The 21,803-nt window shown below is 48.8% G+C and overlaps 1 protein-coding gene across 2 annotated transcripts; it reads right to left on the bottom strand.

Moving 5' to 3' along the window:
• Nucleotides 1-63: 63 nt before the first annotated feature.
• BCL7B (BAF chromatin remodeling complex subunit BCL7B) lies at nucleotides 64-21,506 on the bottom strand. 2 transcript variants are annotated; one of them, XM_024250440.3, is made up of 6 exons: nucleotides 21,260-21,506; nucleotides 15,891-15,966; nucleotides 7,258-7,354; nucleotides 3,588-3,758; nucleotides 1,646-1,725; nucleotides 64-1,102 (listed from the first exon to the last, which is right to left on the bottom strand). In XM_024250440.3, exons 1-6 carry the CDS (start codon nucleotides 21,349-21,351, stop codon nucleotides 1,010-1,012), a joined length of 609 nt encoding a protein of 202 aa, XP_024106208.1. In that variant the 5' UTR covers nucleotides 21,352-21,506; the 3' UTR covers nucleotides 64-1,009. The 2 variants fall into 2 exon arrangements, with proteins under 2 accessions (XP_024106208.1, XP_054416392.1); XM_054560417.1 differs by lacking the exon at nucleotides 3,588-3,758 and having other exon boundaries at nucleotides 21,260-21,478.
• Nucleotides 21,507-21,803: the final 297 nt, after the last annotated feature.

Here is a 21,803-nt window from a genome sequence, read left to right as displayed (position 1 = left end):
GCCACCACCCCCACCCCGCCCCGCCCCGCAACGTTCAAGAAGGAAGCACTCATACCAACAGGACATATTTCAAATAGTTTAATTTTAAAAATATTCTATTCAGTGCTAAAATATGTCTTCACTCACTGTTGCCCATTTCCATTTTCTTAAACTTTTTTGAAACAAAAAATAAAATCACAAAGTTCAATTCAACATGCAGATTTCAAAGAAAAGGGAGCTTTCTAGAAACCGAGCTGAAGGGGTACTGTGGGGGATGGGTACTGTTGTCAACCTCAAATTCTTGCTGGGGCAGTTTGTGACAGGAGGCAGGGATGCTGGAATGACAGTAGAGGTGAGAACAAAGAAAGCTGCGTGTGTGCGGATGTGTGTGCTGAGGGCAGGGGATGGGGACGGCGGCCACAAAGGGCTGTCAGCAGCTAGGGTGCCCGTGAGAGGCAGGACCACCTCAGGCATGGGCAGAACTGGCAGGACAGCAAGAAATCTAGATGGACTCTCTGCCCTTGTGTGGAGAAAAACCCTTCCCTTCCCGCCAACATCTCTACCCAGTCCTTCTCCAACAGCAGCCTACAGGGCCCCCAGTCCTAGGGGAAAGTCCGGGAGTCTACAGTCTCCGTTCAAGTTCAAGTAACTTGAGGCACGCTCTCTTCTAGAGGGTGCCTTCCACATCTCTCTCTTCTCGCAGAAGCTGCCAGCAGCTCCGTCCAGAGGTTCTGGAGCAGAGACTGCTGCCTGGAGGTCACAGATGAATCTTGGGGTGGCCGATGCTCCAGCCAACTTGGGGTGCAAAAAAGACATGAGCGCTCCGCTTCTCGGGAGCAAGTAGACACAGGTGCCAGGATCGGGAAGATGATGCTACAGCCCCAAGTCCTACGCCAGCCTTCCAGCCCGAAAGGCTCATGTGTGCAGGCTCTTGACCCCAGTGCTTGCCCTTACCCCAGCAACGCAGCGCGGCCAGAACCAGAATGCAATAAATAGAGGCAGGGCCAGGAGGCGGAGGGCCGGGACAGTGCTAGCTTTCTAACGCCGTCTGCGGCACTGTGGGTTGGTCCACACAGAAGCGCTTCAGGGGCGGGGCACCTGAGTCTTCCTCTTCCTCAACAACCTAGGAGCAGGCAGAGCATGGAATGACAGGGCCACCCCTCCGAACCAGAACCTTCCTACCCACCCGAATTATAATGGGATGCCCACTCTGCTCCTTCCAGCAGATGATCAAACTTCCTCCCCTGCCTACAACCCTGGGACTCATTTCCAGCGCTGCAGATCCAACCCCACATCCACAGTCTTTCCTGGTTTTTTGACTTAGAAACTGGGAAGCCTGGCTGGGCACAGTGGCTCATGCCTATAATCCCAGCACATTGGGAGGCTGAGATGGGTGGATCACCTGAGGTCAGGAGTTCGAGACCAGCCTGGCCAACATAGTGAAACCCTCTCTCTACTAAAAATACAAAAATTAGCCAGGTGTGGTGGCGGACGCCTGTAATCCCAGCTACTCAGGAGGCTGAAACAGGAGAATCGCTTGAACCCAGGAGGCGGTGGAGGTTGCAGTGAGCCAAGATCGCACCACTGCACTCTAGTCTGGGCAACAGCGAGACCCTGCCTCAAACCAAAAAAACAAAAAACTGGAAAACTCAAAGTGACTGCTTACCTGTGTCTCTAGTGGAACTGGTTCTTCCTTGGTGAGGGTGGGAGGTTCATCAGCAACTTCCGAGGAGGGGAGGGAGGGCTCTGAAAAGGCAGCAGGGTCGGCCTGAGGGCAGGGCTCCCCTGAGGCCTGGACCTGGGGGAGCTTCCTTAGAGCTGTGTGGAGGTGGCTTGGTGAGGAAGAGAGAATACTGGCCTGAGAAGCAAACATTCATTCATGGCCCAGCTGGACCAGGTCACAGCCATGAATGGTGGAAGGGCAAAATACGGCTAGACTGCAGAGGGCCATCTCTGCTGGGCTGGAGATATCTGGAACCGACAAAGCAGCTCATCTTGTCATCCTCCAGCCCGAACATCACAACTCTAACTCAATCTCCCAATTTTCTGAGAGTTGCTATGAGGACTAGATGAAGTAATAAAACACAGCAGCTAAGAACAGCACATGCCAAATAGTAAGAACACAATAAATATTAACTACAATTGGCATTTCCCACGGAGAAACAAGTTCCATTTTGTAGTTGGCTGTTAACAGGTCACAGCACAGAAGAAGGTAACAAGGGCCTAAGACACATCTATATATCCATATTATAACAAGAAACCTGGGTCGGGCATGGTGGCTCATGCCTATAATCCCAGCTACTCTGGAGGCTGAGGTGGGAGGATCACTTGAAGCCCAGAAGTTCAAGACCAGCCTGGGCAACATAGCGAGACCCCATTTCTAAAGAAAATTAAAAGATAGCCAGGCATGGTGGCAAAGGCCTACAGTCCTACTACTCCAGAGTCTGAGGCAAGAGGATTACTTGACTCCAGTAGTTCAAGACTGTAGTGAGCTAGGATTCAGCCACTGCATTCTAGCCTGGGAAACAGAGCAAGACCCTATCTCTTAAAAAAAAAAAAAAAAAAAGGGAAAAAAATTTAGCATGTAATGCAGACAGCATAAATGCTGAAAATAGAAGGACTTAAAGTGACATTCATTCCAACAGTTACTAGATGGGCTATGTGATCTCAGACAAGCAATTTAACCTTTCTCTGTTTTTTTTTGAGATGGAGTCTAGCTCTGTCGCCAGGCTGGAGTGCAGTGGTGCGATCTCGGCTCACTGCAACCTCTGCCTCCTGGGTTTAAGTGATTCTCCTGCCTCAGCCTCCCGAGTAGCTGGGATTACAGGCATGCGCCACCACGCCTGGCTAATTTTTGTATTTTTAGTAGAGATGGGGTTTCACCATGTTGGTCAGGCTGGTCTCTAACTCTCGACCTCAGGTGATCCACCCACTTTGGCCTCCCAAAGTGCTGGGATTACAGGCATGAGCCACTGTGCCAGGTCTTTTTTTTTTTTTTTTTTGAGATGGAGTCTCACTCTGTTGCCCAGGCAAGAATGCACTGGTGTGATCTCAGCTCACTGTAACCTCTGCTTCTTGGGTTCAAGTGATTCTTCTGCCTCAGCCTCCGGAGTAGCTGGGATTACAGGCACACGCCCAACTAAATTTTTTATGTTTTTAGTAGAGACAGGGTTTTGCCGCGTTGGTCAGGCTGGTGTTGAACTCCTGGCCTCAAGTGACCCGTTCACCTCAACCTCCCAAAGTGCTGGGATTACAGGTGTGAGCCACCGTGCCCAGCCCAATTTAACCTTTTTAAGCCTTGAATGTCCATTTCCCTCATCTGTAAAAGAAGACAATAGCTGCCACCTCACAGGATTTTTGAGAGAATTATACCAGGCATCAAATACTCAAGCTCCTTCCACACAGCCTGGCACTCAACTCTAGTGCTTGTTTCCTCCCTTCACTCTGTGAAAGGGGAAAATATAACCATTCCTAAGCTATCGAGAAAGGGCTTGGTGCTGCCTGGCTCTGAGGTGCTCTCTCGAGCCTGTTACTCTAAAGACGAGACACAACAAGAGCAGAAAGCAAGGCCCTTCTAGGAAACTCATCCTCGGCCAACCACGACTCACCCTCCAGGATCTCCTGGCCCAGGGTTGGGGGCTGGGAGTCATCCGTGCGGAAGTCGGAGGTGTGTGCTGGGCTCAGGGACTCACTCTGCTGGGGGCTGGGGCTTGAGTTGGTGCTGCTGTCCACCTTAAGCTGATAGACGTCAGACACGGAACTCTGGTTGCTGTTTTCGTCTGAAAACCAAACAGAACAAAGGCAGCAGCTGAGCGTGGTCGTCTTCCTCAAGAGGAACTCTGGACAGAGCCAAGGGCCTGGCATCACTTTAAGCAGCCAAGGATACAACTGAGTATAATAATCACTGTGCCCAGCCTACACGACACAGATTCTAAGCACCAGAGGCAGCCAGCATCTTTATGTTTATGCAACATTACACCTTAGGAAGGTCAGAATATGCTTATTAAACTCTTCTTTATTATCCACTGATTGCAGCTTGTGGAAGGGAGAGGCGTAGCTGTGTCTCTGGTCAGTACTTCTCAATCCTTCTCACATCATAAGATGTGTAGAAAATGACATTTGTCAGGCATCCTTGGGCATCTGAAGGAGGCTGGTGGTGTCTGAAGGTGGTGAGCTCAGGCTTCAGCTGCCTGACTGCCCAAGGACTGACGGATTAGCACCTGGGAGTTCTGCCTGAAGGCTTAAAGTCACCATCAAGGTGCAAAACTTAATTAAGAGTTACCAGGCCGAGGCCAGGCACGGTGGCTCACGCCTGTAATCCCAGCACTTTGGGAGGCCGAGGTAGGCAGATCACAAGGTCAGGACATCGAGACCATCCTGGCTAACATGGTGAAATCCCATCTCTACTAAAATTACAAAAAATTAGCCAGCTGTGTTGGCGGGCACCTGTAGTTCCAGCTACTCGGGAGGCTGAGGCAGGAGAATGGCATGAACCTGGGAGGCAGAGCTTGCAGTGAGCCGAGATTGCGCCATTGCACTCCAGCCTGAGCGACAGAGCGAGACTCTGTCTCAAAAAAAAAAGAGTTACCAGGCCGAGTGCGGTGGCTCACGCCTATAATCCCAGCACTTTGGGAGGCCAAGGTGGGCAGATCACTTGAGGTCAGAAGTTTGAGACCAGCCTGGCCAACATGGTGAAACCCCGTCTCTACTGAAAATACAAAAATTAGCCGGGCATGATAGCACGCGCCTGTAATCCCCGCTACTTGGGAGGCTGAGGCAGGAAAATCGCTTGAACCCGGGAGGTGGAGGTTGCAGTGAGCTGAGATCGTGCCATTGCACTGCAGCCTGGGTGACACAGCGAGACTCCATCTCAAAAAATAAAAATAAAAATAATAATTTAAAAAAAAGAAAAAAAGTAAGAGTCACCAATGCATTCCTCTGCCGCACCTACAGTAGCCAGTCACCAAAGTGTTTCCCCCTCCTGCTCTGGTATCATTTGTGCTCATTCCTTCCTCTCCTACTGCTTCAGTTCAAGCCTCATCATCTCCAGCCTGGCCTCCTGCAACAGCCACCTACCTCACTGCCCTGCCTCCAGTCTCATGTACCTTAAACTGAATTGCAAACCACTGCCAGAGAGACCTTTCTAAACCCTTCGACGCTCCACTGCTGCCTAAGGGAGAAATGTCATACCTAGTATTTTTTTTTTTTTTTGAGACAGAGTTTTGCTCTTGTTGCCCAGGCTGGAGTGCAATGGTGCTATCTCAACTCACCACAACCTCTGCCTCCTGGGTTCAACTGATTCTCCTGCCTCAGCCTCTCTAGTAGCTGAGATTACAGGCTTGCGCCACCACGCCCGGGTAATTTTGTATTTTTATTAGAGACGGGGTTTCACCATGTTGGTCAGGCTGGTCTCGAACTCCTGACCTCAGGTAATCCACCTGCCTCAGCCTCCCAAAGTGCTGGGATTACAGGCATGAGCCACCACGCCCAGCCATACCCAGTACTTCTTAGGACAGGCACGAGCTGGCCTTATCGCAACATAGGAAGTCCTTTCTGATCTCTGGCCTCAGTGCCTACTGTTCTCCTACAAGCATCCTCAGCTCCAGGCAGGCTGGACCCTAACCCAAGAGCTTCGTCATGCATGGGTGCTTCTGCCCAGCTGTTCCTTGGCTAGGCTGTCTTCTCTTGTCCTGGAAAGCCTCATACCTCCCAACACAGCCCCGACATCACTTCTTCTGCGGAGCCCTGCCTCCCTGGCTCGCATGGGTGGAAATGCCCACCCTCTTTTACTCTGCTGTGATAGCCTGTGCACGCCTGCATTTATCATTTCGCACACATGCTTCCTCCCATGATCCTCTGTGGACAGGCTCTGTGGCTCACTTGTCCTTGACTCCCCAGTGCAACGCATGGTACCTGCATACAGTGGGAGTTCATTAAGTGTTTACTAAATGAAAAGGAGGAGATGGTGGCCAGACTGAGGAAATGGAGCCTCATATGTCTCCCAGAGCCTTCTGACTACTGAACACACATTGGTGTTCCCTTTCCAACAGCACATGGTTGACCTTGGTGGGACCTGGGAAAGAGGTGGGGAAGGGATAACTACACGCTGGGTTAGCTCCAATCTGGTTTTGAAGAGAAAGTCATAAACTCATGCTAGTCTTGACTCCTATAAAGACCTTTAATACCCACACTAAAATGGAAGTAGCATTTTGTTACCAAATGAATAAAGCTGTCACTTTTGAGCTTAGGCAAAACACTGTTCCTCCCTGAGCATCAGTTTCCTTAAATAGGGATGATAATAACTGCCTGGTTTATATCACAGGCTGATACATGGGTAAAAATGAGAAAGTAAAGTAAAAGTGCTTTGTAGACAGTACCTAGCAGGTAGGTGTGTAAAAGGCAGTATCATGACTACGGTGATGATCCGGCAGGATTGGTTTAGGAGGCAGAACATGTCCTAACAGTGGGTAAGCAGAAGCTTCGGCTTTGGGTAGCCTACTCTAAGCGACTATGATAAAACATACAGTCTAGGCCAGGTGCAGTGACTCATGCTTGTACCTTGGGAGGTCAAGGCCAGAGGACTGCTTGAGGCCGGGAGTTCACAACCAGCCTGGGCAACATAGCCAGACTCTGTCTCTACAAAAAATAAAAAATAAAAAATGAAGTACAATCTAAAAAAAAGCTTCTGATTCAGACAACCAGGACCTGACATGGAGTCTGTCACTTACAACTTATGTAACTTTAGACACGTAACTTAACCTCTCTGAGCCTCAGTTTCCTTAACTGGAAAATGAGGATACCATTACCTATCTAGCAGAGTTATTGTGAAGTTTAAATGAAAAGATTTAGGTCAAGTGCCTAGCAAAATACCAGCGAAACAGCAGGCACTGAATTGATACACAGAATTCTTTTTTTTTTGGGCTGCAGAGACGGAGTCTCACTCTGTAGCCCAGGCTGGAGTGCAGTGGTGCGATCTCGGCTCACCGCAACCTCCACCTCCCGAGTTTAAGCGATTCTCCTGTCTCAGACCCCGAGTAGCTGGAATTACAGGCACGCGCCACCACGCTCAGCTAATTTTTTGTATTTTTAGTAGAGACTGGGTTTCACCATATTGGCCAGGTTTGTCTTGAACTCCTGACCTCAGGGGATCTGCCCACCTCAGACTCCCAAAGTGCTGAGGTTACAGGTGTGAGTCACTGCACCCGGCCAATTCTTCTTCTTAATGTGTTCATCCAAGTTTTCGTTCTCCTGCAAGGAAGACACAGAGATGCAACTCACCCTGGAATTCAAGAAGGAGAGAGGAATTGGCTGAGGCATCAGAGGGAAAGCCATTAGGTTCTCGGGCTGCTGAACTGTTCGATTTTGACTTTTCTTTCTAGAAAAGGAAAAAAAAGAGGAATATGACAGAGCCAAGCAGGAGACTCACAGAGAGGGAGGAGGGTGCTATGTGACAGATCACAGAGGTCTGGATTAGGACTGAACAGGAAAAACGACAGCAGCGTGAGAATCCAAGGACCCAAGGAAGAACAGAATCCTGGACAAGGCACTGCTCAAGCCTCAGAAAAATGAATCCTTCCAGCAAGAACACTGTGAATCATAAGCAACAGGCAAATACATACACTTCGACTAGAACATCCCATAGTATCCCTCTCCTGCCCTGATCAAATTGCTCCAGGCAACCCTTCTCTATACGAATGGGCAAGAAATACAAAACACTCATTTGAGAAAGATTCCTGTTTCAGTAGCAGAGTGGGGAAAAAGTGAGAAAAGGAGGAACCTCATGTAACACAGACAGTGACAGGACAAATGGGCCCAGGCTGGCTCTATTCCTGATCCGTCATCCTCATCCATTCAAAATGATCACCCCGGCCGGGCGCAGTGGTTCACGCCTGTAATCCCAGCACTTTGGGAGGCCAAGATGCATGGATCACCTGAGGTCAGGAGTTCGAGATCAGCCTGGCCAACATTCTGAAACCCTGTCTCTACTAAAAAATACAAAAATCAGCCGAGTGTGGTGGCATGTGCCTGTAATCGCAGCTACTTGGGAGGCTGAGGCAGGAGAACTGCTTGAGGTGGAGGTTGCAGTGAACCAAGATGGCACCACTGCACTCCAGCCTGGGCTACAGAGTGAGACTCCATCTAAAAACACATAAAATAAAACAAAAAATAAAATAAATAAATAAATAAATAAAACTACAAAAATTAGCCTGGCGTGGTGGCATGTGCCTGTAATCCCAGCTACTCTGGAGGCTGAGACAGGAGAATTGCTTGAACCTGGGGGGTGGAGGTTGCAGTGAGCCGAGATTCTGCCACTTCATAACAGCCTGGGCGAAAGAGCGAAACTCCATCTCAAAAAGAAACAAACAAAAAAACCCAAAAAACAAAATGATCACCCCATGTTTATTTTTACCTATAACATTTGTTTCAAGAAAGATGTAGGTTATAAGTACAGGGCAACCACAGTGGGCAGGTAAGCACCAGCTTGCAACAAGAAAGCCCAAGGGCCAGGCACAGTGGCTCATGCCTGTAATCCCAGCACTTGAGGAGGCGGAGGTGGGAGGATCGCTTGAGCCCAGGAGTTTGAGACCAGTCTGGGCAACATAGTAAGACCCCATCTCTACAAAAAAATTAAAAATGAGCCACGTATGGTGGCATAGGCTGGTGGTCCCAGCTACTGAGAAGGCTGAGGTGGGAGGATCGCTTGAGCCTGAGAGTTTGAGGCTGCAGTGAGCTATGACTGTGCACTCCAGCCTGGGCAACAGAGTTAGACCCTACCTCAAAAAAAAAAAAAAAAAAGGCCAGAGTAAATCCAAGCATGTGAAATGAGAGCATCCCAAAAGCCAAGTTTAAATCTGAGTAGCCTCAAATTTACCAGTTCATACTTTTTATACATTTCCAGTAGATGCATTACATTAGTAACATAATTTTTGTTAATAACTCAATTTTTTGTTTGTTTTTTGAGACGGAGTCTTGCTCTGTCACCCAGGCTGGAGTGCCGTGGCGCAATCTCGGCTCACTGCAAGCTCCACCTCCCAGGTTCACGCCATTCTCTCGCCTCAGCCTCCCGAGTAGCTGGGACTACAGGCGCCCGCTACCACGGCTGGCTAATTTTTTGTATTTTTTAGTAGAGATGGGGTTTCACCATGTTAGCCAGGATGGGCTCAATCTCCTGGCTCCAGGATGGTCTCGATCCACCCGCCTCAGCTTCCCAAAGTGCTGGGATTACAGGCGTGAGCCACCGCACTCGGCCAAGGAAAGGGGGTTTTCTAGCAGCGTCTACTCCTATCTATACACAATGCCCAAGAGATTTAACTGCTTGACCTTTGACCCCTGTGGTAATGGCCAGAGCCAGGCTGGATGGGGGAATAAACAGTTGCTCCAGAGTTTGGCATCCTAGAACTTCTTGGGATGGCTGCTCTCAGATAAAGGCAGAGTCCATAGAGTTGGTGCTAGGAGGTTCCCTGGAGCCAGAGAGGACAGCAGAGAGCAAAAGGGAGAGGCTGAACCCTGAGGCTAACCTCGACCTCCTAAATTCATTTACAGAAAGGAAAACTGACCGGGCGCGGTGGCTCACGCCTGTAATCCTAGCACTGTGGGAGGCCGAGGCGGGCAGAGCACGAGGTCAGGAGATCGAGACCATCCTGGTTAACAGGGTTTTCACCTGCCTCCACTAAAAATACAAAAAAATTAGCCGGGTGTGGTGGCGGGTGCCTGTAGTCCCAGCTACTCGGGAGGCTGAGGCAGGAGAATGGCGTGAACCCGGGAGGCGGAGCTTGCAGTGAGCCAAGATCGTGCCATTGCACTCGAGCCTGGGTGACAGAGCGAGACTCCGTCTCAAAAAAAAAAAAAAAAAAGTAAAACTACGGCTCAGGTTTCCCTCCTCCTCGTAGTTACACATTACCAGCCAATGCAATTGAGAGTCCCAAGGGAATAAAAGGTGAGTGCACGCATAAAACTCACCAGAGATTGGAGGAACACAGGCACCCTGATAAACAGAACAGTCTATACCAGAAGGAGCAGAGGAACTGAAGTTAAACATAGATTGCTCAGAAAGATAAGGATAATATCGAAAAGTTGTTTTAGCCAGGGGCAGTGACTCATGCCTGTAATCACAGCACTTTTTGGGAGGCCAAGGTAGGCAGATCACTTGAGGTCAGGAGTTCGAGACCAGCCTAGCCAACATGGTGAAACCTGTCTCTACCAAAAATAGAAAAAAATTAGCTGGGCGTGGTGGCACATGCCTGTAATCCCAGCTCTCAGGAGGCTGAGGCAGTAGAATCATTTGAACCTGCAAAGTGGAGGCTGCAGTGAGATGAGATCATGCCACTGCACTCCAGCCTGGGTGACACAGCGAGACTCTATGTCTCAAAAAAAAAAAAAAAAAAAAAAAAAAAAGTTGTTTTGAGGAAGAACCAATTGAGGCAATGTTATGAAAAATATAATTGCTCAAATAAATATTAAGTGAATGAGGTTAATTGAAATACATACAGCTAAATAAAAGATTAATGAGCAAAAACTGCGTTGAGAAATTCAGAATGCATCAGGAAAAGACAAGAAATGAAATGAATGAGAGAAAAGTTAAGAAATAAAGCAGCTGGCCGGGCGCGGTGGCTCACGCCTGTAATCCCAGCACTTTGGGAGGCTGAGGCGGGCAGATCACCTAAGGTCAGGAGTTCAAGACCAGCCTGACAACACGGAGAAACCCCATCTCTACTAAACAAAAGTAGCTGGGCATGGTGACGCAAGCGCTACTCGGGAGGCTGAGGCAGAAGAATGACTTGAACCCGGTAGGTGGAGGTTGCGGTGAGCTGAGATTGTGCCATTGCACTCCAGCCTGGGCAACAAGAGCAAAACTCCATCTCAAAAAAAAAAAACAAGCAAGCAAGCAGTTGCGTGGGTGCAGTGGCTCACACCTGTGATCCCAGCACTTTGGGAGGCCAAGGCAGAAGGATCGCTTGAGCCCAGGAGTTTGAGACCAGCCTGGGAAATACAGCGAGACCGTGTCTCTACAAATAATTTAAAAGTTTGCCAGGCGTGGTGGCACATGCCTGTAGTCCCAGCTACTTGGGAGGTGGAGACATAAGGATTTCTTGAGCCCAGGAGTTCGAGGCTTCAGTGAACCATCATTGCACCACTGTACTCCAGCATGAGCTATGGAGTGAGACAATCTCAAAAAAAAAAAAAAAAAAAAAAAAGAAAAGAAATATTACAGGATATTTTGAGGGAATTCCTAGGAGATCAAAGATAGAAGAAATGCTGAAGTTTCCAGGAGGCCAAGTGGATCACCTACAAAGACTCAAGCATGGGAATAACATCACATTTCTTAACAGCAACACTGGATGTACAATTGAGTAATAGCTTCAAAGTGCTGAAAGAAAATAATTTTGAACCTAAAATTTCATATACAGGTAAAATCATCAATTTTCAACACAAAAGTGAAACAAAGATATTTTCAGAAAGTTTTCCCCACAGAAGCTCTCTTTGACAAAACTCTTAAAGGATGTATTCTAGCAAAAAGAAAAACAAATGTAGGAGAAAACAGTAAGAAGTCGATGCATGAGGCTGAGCACAGTGGCTCACACCTGTTACCCCAGCACTTTGGGAGGCCGAGATGGGCAAATCACTTGAGGTCAGGAGTTCAACACCAGCCTGGCCAACATCGTGAAACCCCATCTCTACCAAAAAATACAAAAATTAGGCTGGGTGTGGCGGCATGCACCTGTAGTTTCAGCTACTGGGAGGCTAGGCACCAGAATTACTTGCACCCAGGAGGCGGAGGCTGCAGTGAGCCAAGATTATGTCACTGCACTCCAGCCTCAGAGTGACACCCTGTCTCAAAAAAAAAATGTAGGTGCATGAAATTTTAGGCAAGGCTGGGCGCAGTGGTTCACGCCTGTAATCCCAGCACTTTGGGAGGCGGAGGTGGGCAGAACACGAGGTCAGGAGATCAAGACCATCCTGGCCAACATGGTAAAACCCCGTCTCTACTAAAAATACAGAAATTAGCCGGGCGTGGTGGTGTGTGCCTGTAATCCCAGCTACTCTGGAGGCTGAGGCAGGAGAATCACTTGAACCCGGGAGGCTGAGGTTGCAGTGAGCTTAGATCGCACCACTGCACTCCAGACTGAGCAACACAGTGAGACTGTCTCGAAAAAACAAAACAAAATAAGGAAACAACAACAACAACAACAATTAGCTGGATGTGGTGGCATGTGCCTGTAGTCCCAGCTACTCAGGAGGCTGAGGTGGGAGGATCACTTGAGCCCAGGAGACAAAAATAGAAGTAAACCGAGATTACATCACTGCATTCCAGCCTGGGCGACAGATTGAAACCCTGTCTTAAAAAATGATAATAATAATAAAAAAAGGAGCAGGCCAGGCACAGTGGCTCATGCCTGTAATCCCAACACTTTGGCAAGCCGAGGCAGGTGGACCACCTGAGGTCGGGAGTTCAAGACCAGCCTGACCAACATGGAGAAACCTAGTCTCTACTAAAAATACAAAATTAGCCAGACGTGGTGGCACATGCCTGTAATCCCAGCTACTCGGGAGGCTGAGGCAGGAGAACTGCTTGAAACCAGGAGGCAGAGGCTGCAGTGAGCCGAGATTGCGCCATTGCACTCCAGCCTAGTCAAGAGAAGCGAAACTCTGTCTCAAAAAAACAAACAAACAAAAAAAAAACTCCAAAAAAGAAAACTCTTGTTTCCGGTGGGAATATAAATTGGTACAACTACCATTTCAGAAAATAGTTTAGTATCAGCTAATATAGGTCAAAACATACATACCCTAAGACCCAGCCACTTCCCTTCCAAGAATATACCCTAGGAAAACTCATGTACATGTTGATGTGGATTCTGAACAAGAATGCTCACAGGGGCATTGTTCCTATTGGCCCTAACTGTGGACAACCTCAGTATCTACAGGAGAACCAGAAAAATAAACTACACTTAGCCATGTGATGAATATGCAGCAAAATACAGCATAGAGAGCAATGAAAAGGAATGGATAACTCCAAGGACAACATGGATGCATTTTACAAACATAATGCTGAGCAAAAGAAACAAGACACACGAAAACAGATACTTTATCATGCTGTTTCCATAACAGTCAAAATGTTAGAGGCTGGTGCGGTGGCACATGCCTGTAATCCCAGCTATTTGGGAGGCTGAGATAAGATCCCTTGAGCCCAAAAGTTCAAATCCAGCCTGGGCAACAAAGAGACCCCCCACCATCTCTAAAAAAGGAAAAAGGGTGGGTACGATGGCTCATGCCTATAATCCCACCACTTTGGGAGGCCGAGGTGGGAAGAACATTTGATCCCAGGAATTTGAGACCTATCAGCCTAGGCTGATATAGCAAACTCCCATCTCTCCAAAACAAACAAAAAAAAAGAAAGAAAAAAAATTAGCTGTGCATGATGGCACGTGCCTGTGGTCCCAGCTTCTCAGGAGGCTGAGGTGGGAGGACTGCTTGAGCCTGGGAGGTCAAGGCTCCAGTGAGCTGAGATCATGATACTGCACTCCAGCTTGGGTGACATAGTGAGATTTCGTCTCTGGAAAAAAATCTTAAAAATAATAATAAAGGAAAAACTGTTTATGAATGACTAGAGAAGTGGTAACAAAGCAAAAGTAGGAGAGTCATTACCTTTAGAGGGGCAGGAGGAAGAGGATGGGAAGAGCTGCAGAGAGGTCTGCTGGGGTCTTGGCAAAGCTCTGTTTTGCACTGAGTGGTTCTCACAAGGGTGTTAGCTTTATATTTATTCATAAACTGTACATTTATGTTTTATATACTTCTCTGTATGTGTTTTATATTTGAAAATTTAAAAAACAATTAGAAAAAATAAAGTTGGAAACAATCTGGGTATTTATCACCCAGAAAATATGTAGATAAAGGTACTTACTGCAAATAAGAAAATGCAATGCATGAGTCAAAGGTAATAATTCTATTTATATTTACAGATACATGGAGGGGTCTCAAAACAAGGTTGGGCCAGGCACGGTGGTTCATGCCTGTCATCCCAGCACTTTGGGAGGCCAAGGCGGGCGGATTACTTGAGGTCAGGAGTTTGGGACCAACCTGGCCAACATGGTGAAACTCGTCTCTACTAAAAATACAAAAATTAGCCAGGCGTGGTGGCAGGCGCCTGTAATCCCAGCTACTCAGGAGGCTGAGGCAGAAGAATTGCTTGAACCTGGGAGGCAGAGGTTGCAGTGAGCTGAAATTGCACCATTGCACTCCAGCTTGGCGACAGAGCAAGAGTCCATCTCAAAAAAACAAAACAAAACAAAACAAAACAAAAAAAACAACCCCAAAGAAAAAAACCAAAGTTGAACCACAGAGAATACAAAGAGGTTCTGGCAAAATACTGTACATATATAAGTTTTTTTTTGTTTTTTTGTTTGTTTGTTTGTTTTTGAGACGGAGCCTCGCTCTGTCGCTCAGGCTGGAGTGCAGTGGCGCGATCTCGGCTCACTGCAAGCTCCGCCTCCTGGGTTCACGCCATTCTCCTGCCTCTGCCTCCCGAGTAGCTGGGACTACAGGTGCCCGCCACCATGCCCGGCTAATTTTTTTGTATTTTTAGTAGAGACAGGGTTTCACTGTGTTAGCCAGGATGGTCTCGATCTCCTGACCTCATGATCCGCCCGTCTCGGCTTCCCAAAGTGCTAAGATTACAGGCGTGAGCCACCGCACCCGGCCCACATATGTAAGTTTTGTTTAAACACAAAAATACACATATGAAACAATGCTATGTATTTTTAAAGAATATACAGGTATCCAAATACATCCAACAAAGATGAATCACAAAGGTCTACACCAGAATTAGAAAGATGTATATACATATGATACACACAATACAGTGGGGGAATAATCGCATAAGAGCAAGCATCAGCGAACTTTTTCTTAAAGGGTCAGATGATAAATATTTTAGGTTTTATGGGTCATTTGGCCTTATGGCAACCACTCAATCTGCCACCGTAATTCAAAAGCACCACAGACAATAAGGAAATCAGTGGGCATACTTATGTGTTTCGTTTTTTTGTTTGTTTGTTTATTTTTGAGATGGAGTGTCACACTGTTCCCAGGCTGGAGTGCAGTGGTGGGATCTTGGCTCACTGCAACCTCTGCCTTACAGGTTCAAGCGATTCTCCTTGCCTCAGCCTCCTGAGTAGCTGGGATTACAGGTGCCTGCCAGCAGGCCTAGCTACTTTTTTTGTATTTTTAGTAGAGACGGGGGTTGCACTATGTTGGCCAGGCTGGTCTCGAACTCCCGACCTCAAGTGATCCGCCCGCCTTGGCCTCCCAAAGTGCTGGGATTACAGGCGTGAGCCACCGCGCCCAGCCAGTTATGTTCTAATAGAACTATACTGACAAACGTAAGGAATACGCCAGGGCTGTAGTTTGTCAAGCCCTGGAAAAGAGGCTTGGGTTAAGGGAAAGGAATAAAGAAGGAAAATAATAAAGAGAGGCCTTGCATGGACCAATAACAGGGTGCCTTGTAGTATTTTCCACTCAATTCTGGGGAAATAAATTCCTTTAATTAAGAGGCAATTAGGCCGGGTGCAGTGGCTCATGCCTGTAATCCCAGCACTTTGGAAGGCTGAGGCAGGTGGGTCACGAGGTCAGGAGTTCAAGACCAGCTGGACCAACATGCTGAAACCCCGTCTCTACTAAAAATACGAAAATCAGCTGGGCATGGTGGCAGATGCCTGTAACTCCAGCTACTTGGGAGGCTGAGGCAGAGAATTGCTTGAACCCAGGAGACGGAGGTTGCAGTGAGCCAAGATCATGCCACTGCACTCCAGCCTGGGCGACAGAGCAAGACTCTGTCCCCCAAAAAAAAAAAAAAAAAAAAAAAGAGGCAATCAAATAAAGAAATAAAATGGTTTCTTTTGATTTTCTTCCACACTTACCTCCTTGCTGTCTGTCACAGGAACCCACTTAAATATCCTCAGGGACGTGTCACCCACAGTCACCCACTTCTTCTCCCTAAAAGAAAGACACTTCTTAGAACGGATAAAACAATGCAATGCGTTTTCTGTTCATCACTTGTGCTTTTCTACTACTCAGCAGATCATTCCTTCAATCTGGAATCCTTCTGAATTTCCTCTTGGTGGGGTATAGTAGCTCACACCTGTAATCCCAGCACTTTGAGAGGCTGAGGCAGGAGGATTGCTCAAGCCTAGGAGGTTGAGAACAGCCTGGGCAATTTAGCGAGACCTCATCTCTAAAAAAAAAATACAGGCCAGGCACAGTGGCTCACGCCTGTAAACCCAACACTTTGGGAGACTGAGGTGGGCAGATCGCTTGAGGTCAGGAGTTCGAGACCATCCTGGCCAACATGTTGAAACTCCGTCACTACAAAAAAAAAACAAAAAGTAGCTGAGCATGGTGGCGTGTGCCTGTAATCCCAGCTACTCGGGAGGCTAAGGTGGGAGGATCCCTTGAGCCCAGGAGGCAGAGATTGCAGTAAACTGAGATCACGCCGTCACACTCCAGCCTGGGCAACAGAGACCCTGTCTCAAAAGAAAAAAAAAAAAAAAAAAGGATGTGGGACATAAGGCTGGAAGGTAGCACACATAGCACCATATTCTTTTTTACTTGCATGCCAGTTACTTTGTGTGCTTTTCTCTTTACCAAATATGAGTTCTATTACTACATTCCTTTTTTTTGTTTGTTTTAGTGAGACAGGGTCTCGTTCTGCCTCCCAGGCTGGAGTTAAGTGGCACAATCATAACTCACTGCAGCCTTGACCTCCTGGGCTCAAGCAATCCTTCCACCTCAGCCTCCTGAGTAGCTGGGACTAGAGGCGCACGCCACCACACCCAGCCAAATTTTTATTTTTTGTAGAGACAGTTGGGGTGGGGGTGGGGGGGTCTCTCTTTGTTGCCCACGCTGGTCTTGAACTCTTGGCCTCAAGCAATCTGCCCACCTTGGCCTCCCAAAATGCTGGGATTACAGGCATGAGCCACCACACCTGGCCTCCTGTGTCCATTTAAAGACCCTTCCAAGGGGCAAACAATCCCAGGAGAGACACCTGCTGCTGGGGGGTATGGCGTGGTAGGTGTGAAATGTTAGGATCCTTTCCCTCTCTGGGTTACTAAGACTGCATAAAGAAAAACAAAACTAGGCCAGGCGCGCTGGCTCACACCTGTAATCCCAGCACTTTGGGAGGCCAAAGCGGGCGGATCACGAGGTCAAGAGATCGAGATCACCCTAGCTAACACAGTGAAACCCTGTCTCTACTAAAAATACAAAAAAATTAGCTGAGTGTGGTGGCACGCACCTGTAGTCCCAGCTACTCAGGAGGCTGAGGCAGGAGAATTGCTTGAACCCGAGAGGCAGAGGTTGCAGTGAGCCGAGATCGCGCCACTGCACTCCAGCCTGGGTGACAGAGCAAGATTCTGACTCAAAAAAAAAAAAAAGAAAAAGAAAACTAGTTTAAAGAAATTTTTAAATTTCAACTTTGAAGTTCAAAGCTTTGTAGAAATCCTTTTGTCTCTTGCTGTGTTTCAAAGGGGTAAAAATGGCAGAGTTTATCAGTCCACTACACTCACGAAATAAGCAAAGGGATAAGTCTTGCACAAGGTCACTCTCTAAATGACTAAAGACCCCCAACTATCTACACCAGATTAGAATGCCACTGTTCTGAGCTTACCCACAGAGTGCCTTCGAGGTCTGCAAACAAATGTGTGGAGGAGATAGAACAAAGGAGACTTTTTTTTTTTTTTTTCGAGATAGGGTCTCCCTCTGTCACCCAGGCTGGAGTGCAGTGGTGTGATCACTGCTCCTTGCGGCCTCAAAATCCCAGGCTCAGGTGAATCTCCCATCTCAGCCTCCCAAGTAGCTGGGACTACAGACCACCATGCCCAGCTAATTTTTTGTATTTTTAGTAAGGATAGGGTTTCACCATGTTGCCCAGGTTGATCTTGAACTCCTGGGCTCAAGCGATCCTCTTGCCTCAGCCTCTCGAAGTGCTGGGATTATAGGCGTGAGCCACCATGCCCAGCCTCTCCTTCATTCCAAGAAGGTTATTCCCTAAGCATGCAGGCAGAGAACAAATTTGCTTATTTTAAGGTCCACTGATACCTTAAGAGGTACTTGCTGTCAGTAGGAACAAGGGTCAAACGCAGGAAACTGCTTTGTCACAGATCTGAGCCAACTTCTCAAAGAGTCAAGTCCAAATATGAAGTCACAAAAAAGCAAAAAAAAAAGCAACTGCTGTTGTAGTTGTTGATGCTGTTCAGCAAATGATGACATAATAGGGCCGGGTGCGGTGGCTCACACCTGCAACCCCAGCACTTTAGAAGGCTGAGGTGGGTGGATCACTTGAGCCCAGGAGTTCGAGACAAGCCTGGTCAACATGGTGAAATCCTGTCCTCACTAAAAATACAAAAATTAGCCGGGCATGGTGGTGCACACCTGTAGTCCTGACTACTCAGGAGGCTGAGGTGCAAGAACTGCTTGAACCCCAGAGGCGGAGACTGCAGTGAGCCAAGACCACGCCACTGCACTCCAGCCTGGGTGACAGAGCAAGACTGGGTCTCAAAAAAAAAAAAAACAACAAAAAAACAGATGACGTACTGGGAGTGTAAAGAGACTGTGATGTAACAGAAGGAGTGAACTAAAGTCTTAGAAAATAACTAGAATTAATTCCTGAACAGACCACTCCATTTTCTCATTTATTCAACCAATTAGTATACAGCAGGCTGTGCTAGGCCCTGGTGACGCAGGGAACAAGATCCACAGTCCCTGCCCTCACAGACCCTGTCTTATATCTGGAAACAGACATGAATAGCTCAATTCAAGATTAGTCACTTAATCATCAGGTTTAACCATATCAAATTGCCATTTTTGTAGGTTAATTAGTCAAATACAGGAGGCCAGGCACAGTGGCTCACATCTGTAATTCCAGCACTTTGGAAGGTCGTGGTGGGAGGACCACTTGGAAGTCAGGAGTTCAAGACCAGCCTGGCCAACATGGTGAAACCCGGTCTCCACAAAAATACAAAAAATTGGCTGGGTGTGATGGTGTACACTTGTAATCAGCTACTCGGGAGGCTGACGCAGAATTGCTTGAACCTGGGAAGCAGAGGTTGCGGTGAGCCAAGATCGTACCATTGCACTCCAACCTGGGTGACAGAGCAAGACTCTGTCTCCAAAAAAAAAAAAAAAAAAAAAAAAAGAAATCAAATACAGGAAATGTCTTATGAGTCCATCTAATACAACTGTGGAAAGGTCTATGAAGGGGACTTGATCTAGATTGGGAATCTCAAGCGGTGAACCTAAGGAAGCAACTTTTGAGCTGAGCTAGGAGTTAACTCAGCAAGAGGGAGGAGAGGAGAGAGGAAGAAGAATGCCAGGCGGCAGGAAGAGCAGAGTGACTTCATTGGTAAGACAGCGGGCATCCTGGGAAAGAGCCAGCCAAGTGAGGCAGGAAGGAGGGCCTTCTTCAGTATTTATCCTAAAAGCAAGAAGGGAACCACTGAAGCATTACTAGGGGTGCTAGGATAAGATGCACATTTTATATATTTTTTTACAGATGGGGTCTCGCTCTGTTGCCCAGGCTGGAGTGCCATGGCATGATCATAGTTCACTGCAGCCTCAACTCCTGGGCTCCAGTGATCCTCCCACCACAGCCTTCCAAATAAGGCTGTGCACTTTAAAAAGATCACTCTGCTACTCGGAAGAGAGAAAAATAAAATCACTCAGTGCAAATGAACAGACTAGGGAATGAGCAAGAGCAGAAGCAGAGAGTTTACAGGGAGGCTGGTACAAAGTTCCAGGTGACAGGGGATGGCTCTTCAGCCTAGCCTGCTAGGGGCGGGGGGTCAAAAATGGGGAGAAGAGAAAGGTGTACCTGTTCTTAGGTTTCACCAAAACCTCGGAGGATTAAAGGTGAACGAGGAAAACCATGAGTATGTTAAACTAATATTTATACTGAAACCCAACTATATATGAAGCCCTCAAACATAAAAAGAGAAGGAACTTCCCTCTTGTGGGGAAATGGACAGATAAACACACAAATAAAGTCCAACGCACCAACGACCTTAAAGGAGGTAAACGGTGAGGGATGGGAGGAGTTAAGGAAGGCTTCCTGGCGGGAGGTAACATCTACTTGAACTTTTATTTTCTGTAGAGACGGGGTCTCACTATGTTGCCCAGGCTGGTCTCAAACTCCTGGCCTCAAGTGATCCGCCCACCTCAGCCTCCCGAAGTGCTGGGATTACATGCCTGAGCCACCTCACCTAGCCAGACCTGGGTTTTTAAATTATTAGTAGTAATTGGCTATACAAAAGAGCTGACAAAGTTGTCTGTGAAAGTTTAATGTGATGACTCCGATACACACCGATGCAGTGTGTATCGGAGTTCCGGATACTAAACAGGTGCTCAATCGGCATCTTCCATGAACATTTTAGACACAAGGTCTCTCTCCGTAGCCCAGGCTGGAGTGCCGTGGCACGATCATAGCTCACTGCGGCCTCCAACTCCTGGGTCCCAGCAATCCTTCCACCACAGCTTCCCAAGTAAGGATGTGCACTTTAAAAAGATGTACACTTTAAAAAGACCACTCTGCTACTTGGAAGTGAGAAAAATAAAATCACACAGTGCAAATGATGAACGGACTGGGGAATGAACAAGAGCAGAAGCAGGGAAATTAGAGGGAGACTGGTACATCGTTTGCAAAGGACTCTCCTGACAGCCGCCAGGGCAGCAAGAGAAAATGCCTACCAAGCTCGCAGCGCAGGGGCCGGTTACTGGGGGAAAGGGAGGGGTTTCCCTCTGGATTACACCAGGCTTGCTCCCTTGACAGAGGGACTAACCCAGAAACTCACCCAACTTCAACGCCTGAATACGCAGAGCGCTCAGCCTGGCGAGCTGAAACCACTCCAGGGCTACTCGCTATTATCAAGACGAAGCTTGGAAACGCAGGCGGGGCCACTGCCCAGGAAGAGGGGAGGGCGGGTCCCGGGCTGGGCCGGGCGCGGGCACCGAAGCCAGGCAGCTCCAGTCCGGGCCGGAAGCCGGAATCCCCTCCCAGGCGGCGCGCGGCCGCAGCCGCAGCAGGTGGGCGGGCCCGCAAGCCGGGCGGACCGCTGATTGGCCGCGGCCGGCGCGCCCTCTGACCTCACGCCGACGCCAGCGGTGACCTCCTCCCGCCTTCTCCCGCACCCCCCTCCCCCAGCGCCGGCCGGTCGGCTCCCACCTGGCCCGCCAGTCCCGCGCTCCTCAGGGCCTGGATCCGTGACCCCCGCCAGCCCCCTAAGCTCCGGCCCCTCACCATTTCCGCACTTTCTCGATGGCCGCCATCACCTTCTTGATGTCGTCCTTGGCCCGGCTGCGGGTCTCCGCCCGGACCGACCGGCCCGACATGGCGGCGGCGGGAGCGGCGGGGGCCGGGGCACTGCTCCCAAGACACCGGGGATCGCGCGCCTCACGCGCCGCCGCCCGCCCGCCGCCGCCGCAGCGTCACAGCGGCCGTCGCCCCCTCCGTGCGCGCGTGCGCGAGAAAGCGCGCGCACCCGCCCGCCCCTTGGGGCTCACGGCCTCAGCGCGCCTGCGCGCCCCGCCCGGGGCGTCCCTCCTGAGTGCCCCCGGAGTCCCCTGAGCCCCCACCCGGGCCGGGGTACGAGGCGGGTTGGGCGCACGTGCTTATGGTCAGGACGAGGTGCGAGGTGCCGCCGGTGGGCAACCTGTTTCTCTTCCCTGAGAGTTTGGAGGTCGGCTCCCTTCTCTGGCCAGCGTGTTAGGGACCTGACCCTGTGGAACCGCACTCCTGCGCCATCTCTGTCCTCCCGCCTCTCCTGCCCAGCACCTTTGCCCTC

The sequence above is a fragment of the Pongo abelii genome, chromosome 6, assembly GCF_028885655.2.
Source record: "Pongo abelii isolate AG06213 chromosome 6, NHGRI_mPonAbe1-v2.0_pri, whole genome shotgun sequence".
In the NCBI taxonomy this organism is placed as follows: Eukaryota; Metazoa; Chordata; class Mammalia; order Primates; family Hominidae; genus Pongo; species Pongo abelii.
The sequence above is the reverse complement of the archived record's forward strand: the minus strand, read 5'-3'. Positions and strand labels throughout refer to the sequence as shown.

Coding starts and splice junctions, on each gene's coding strand:
- BCL7B (XM_024250440.3), bottom strand. CDS start 21,351: ATGTCGGGCCGGTCGGTCCGGGCGGAGACCCGCAGCCGGGCCAAGGAC. Junction 15,967..21,259: donor ATCGAGAAAGTGCGGAAATG/GTGAGGGGCCGG, acceptor TCTTTCTTTTAG/GGAGAAGAAGTGGGTGACTG. Junction 1,103..1,645: donor CAGTTCCACTAGAGACACAG/GTAAGCAGTCAC, acceptor GCCTGCTCCTAG/GTTGTTGAGGAAGAGGAAGA.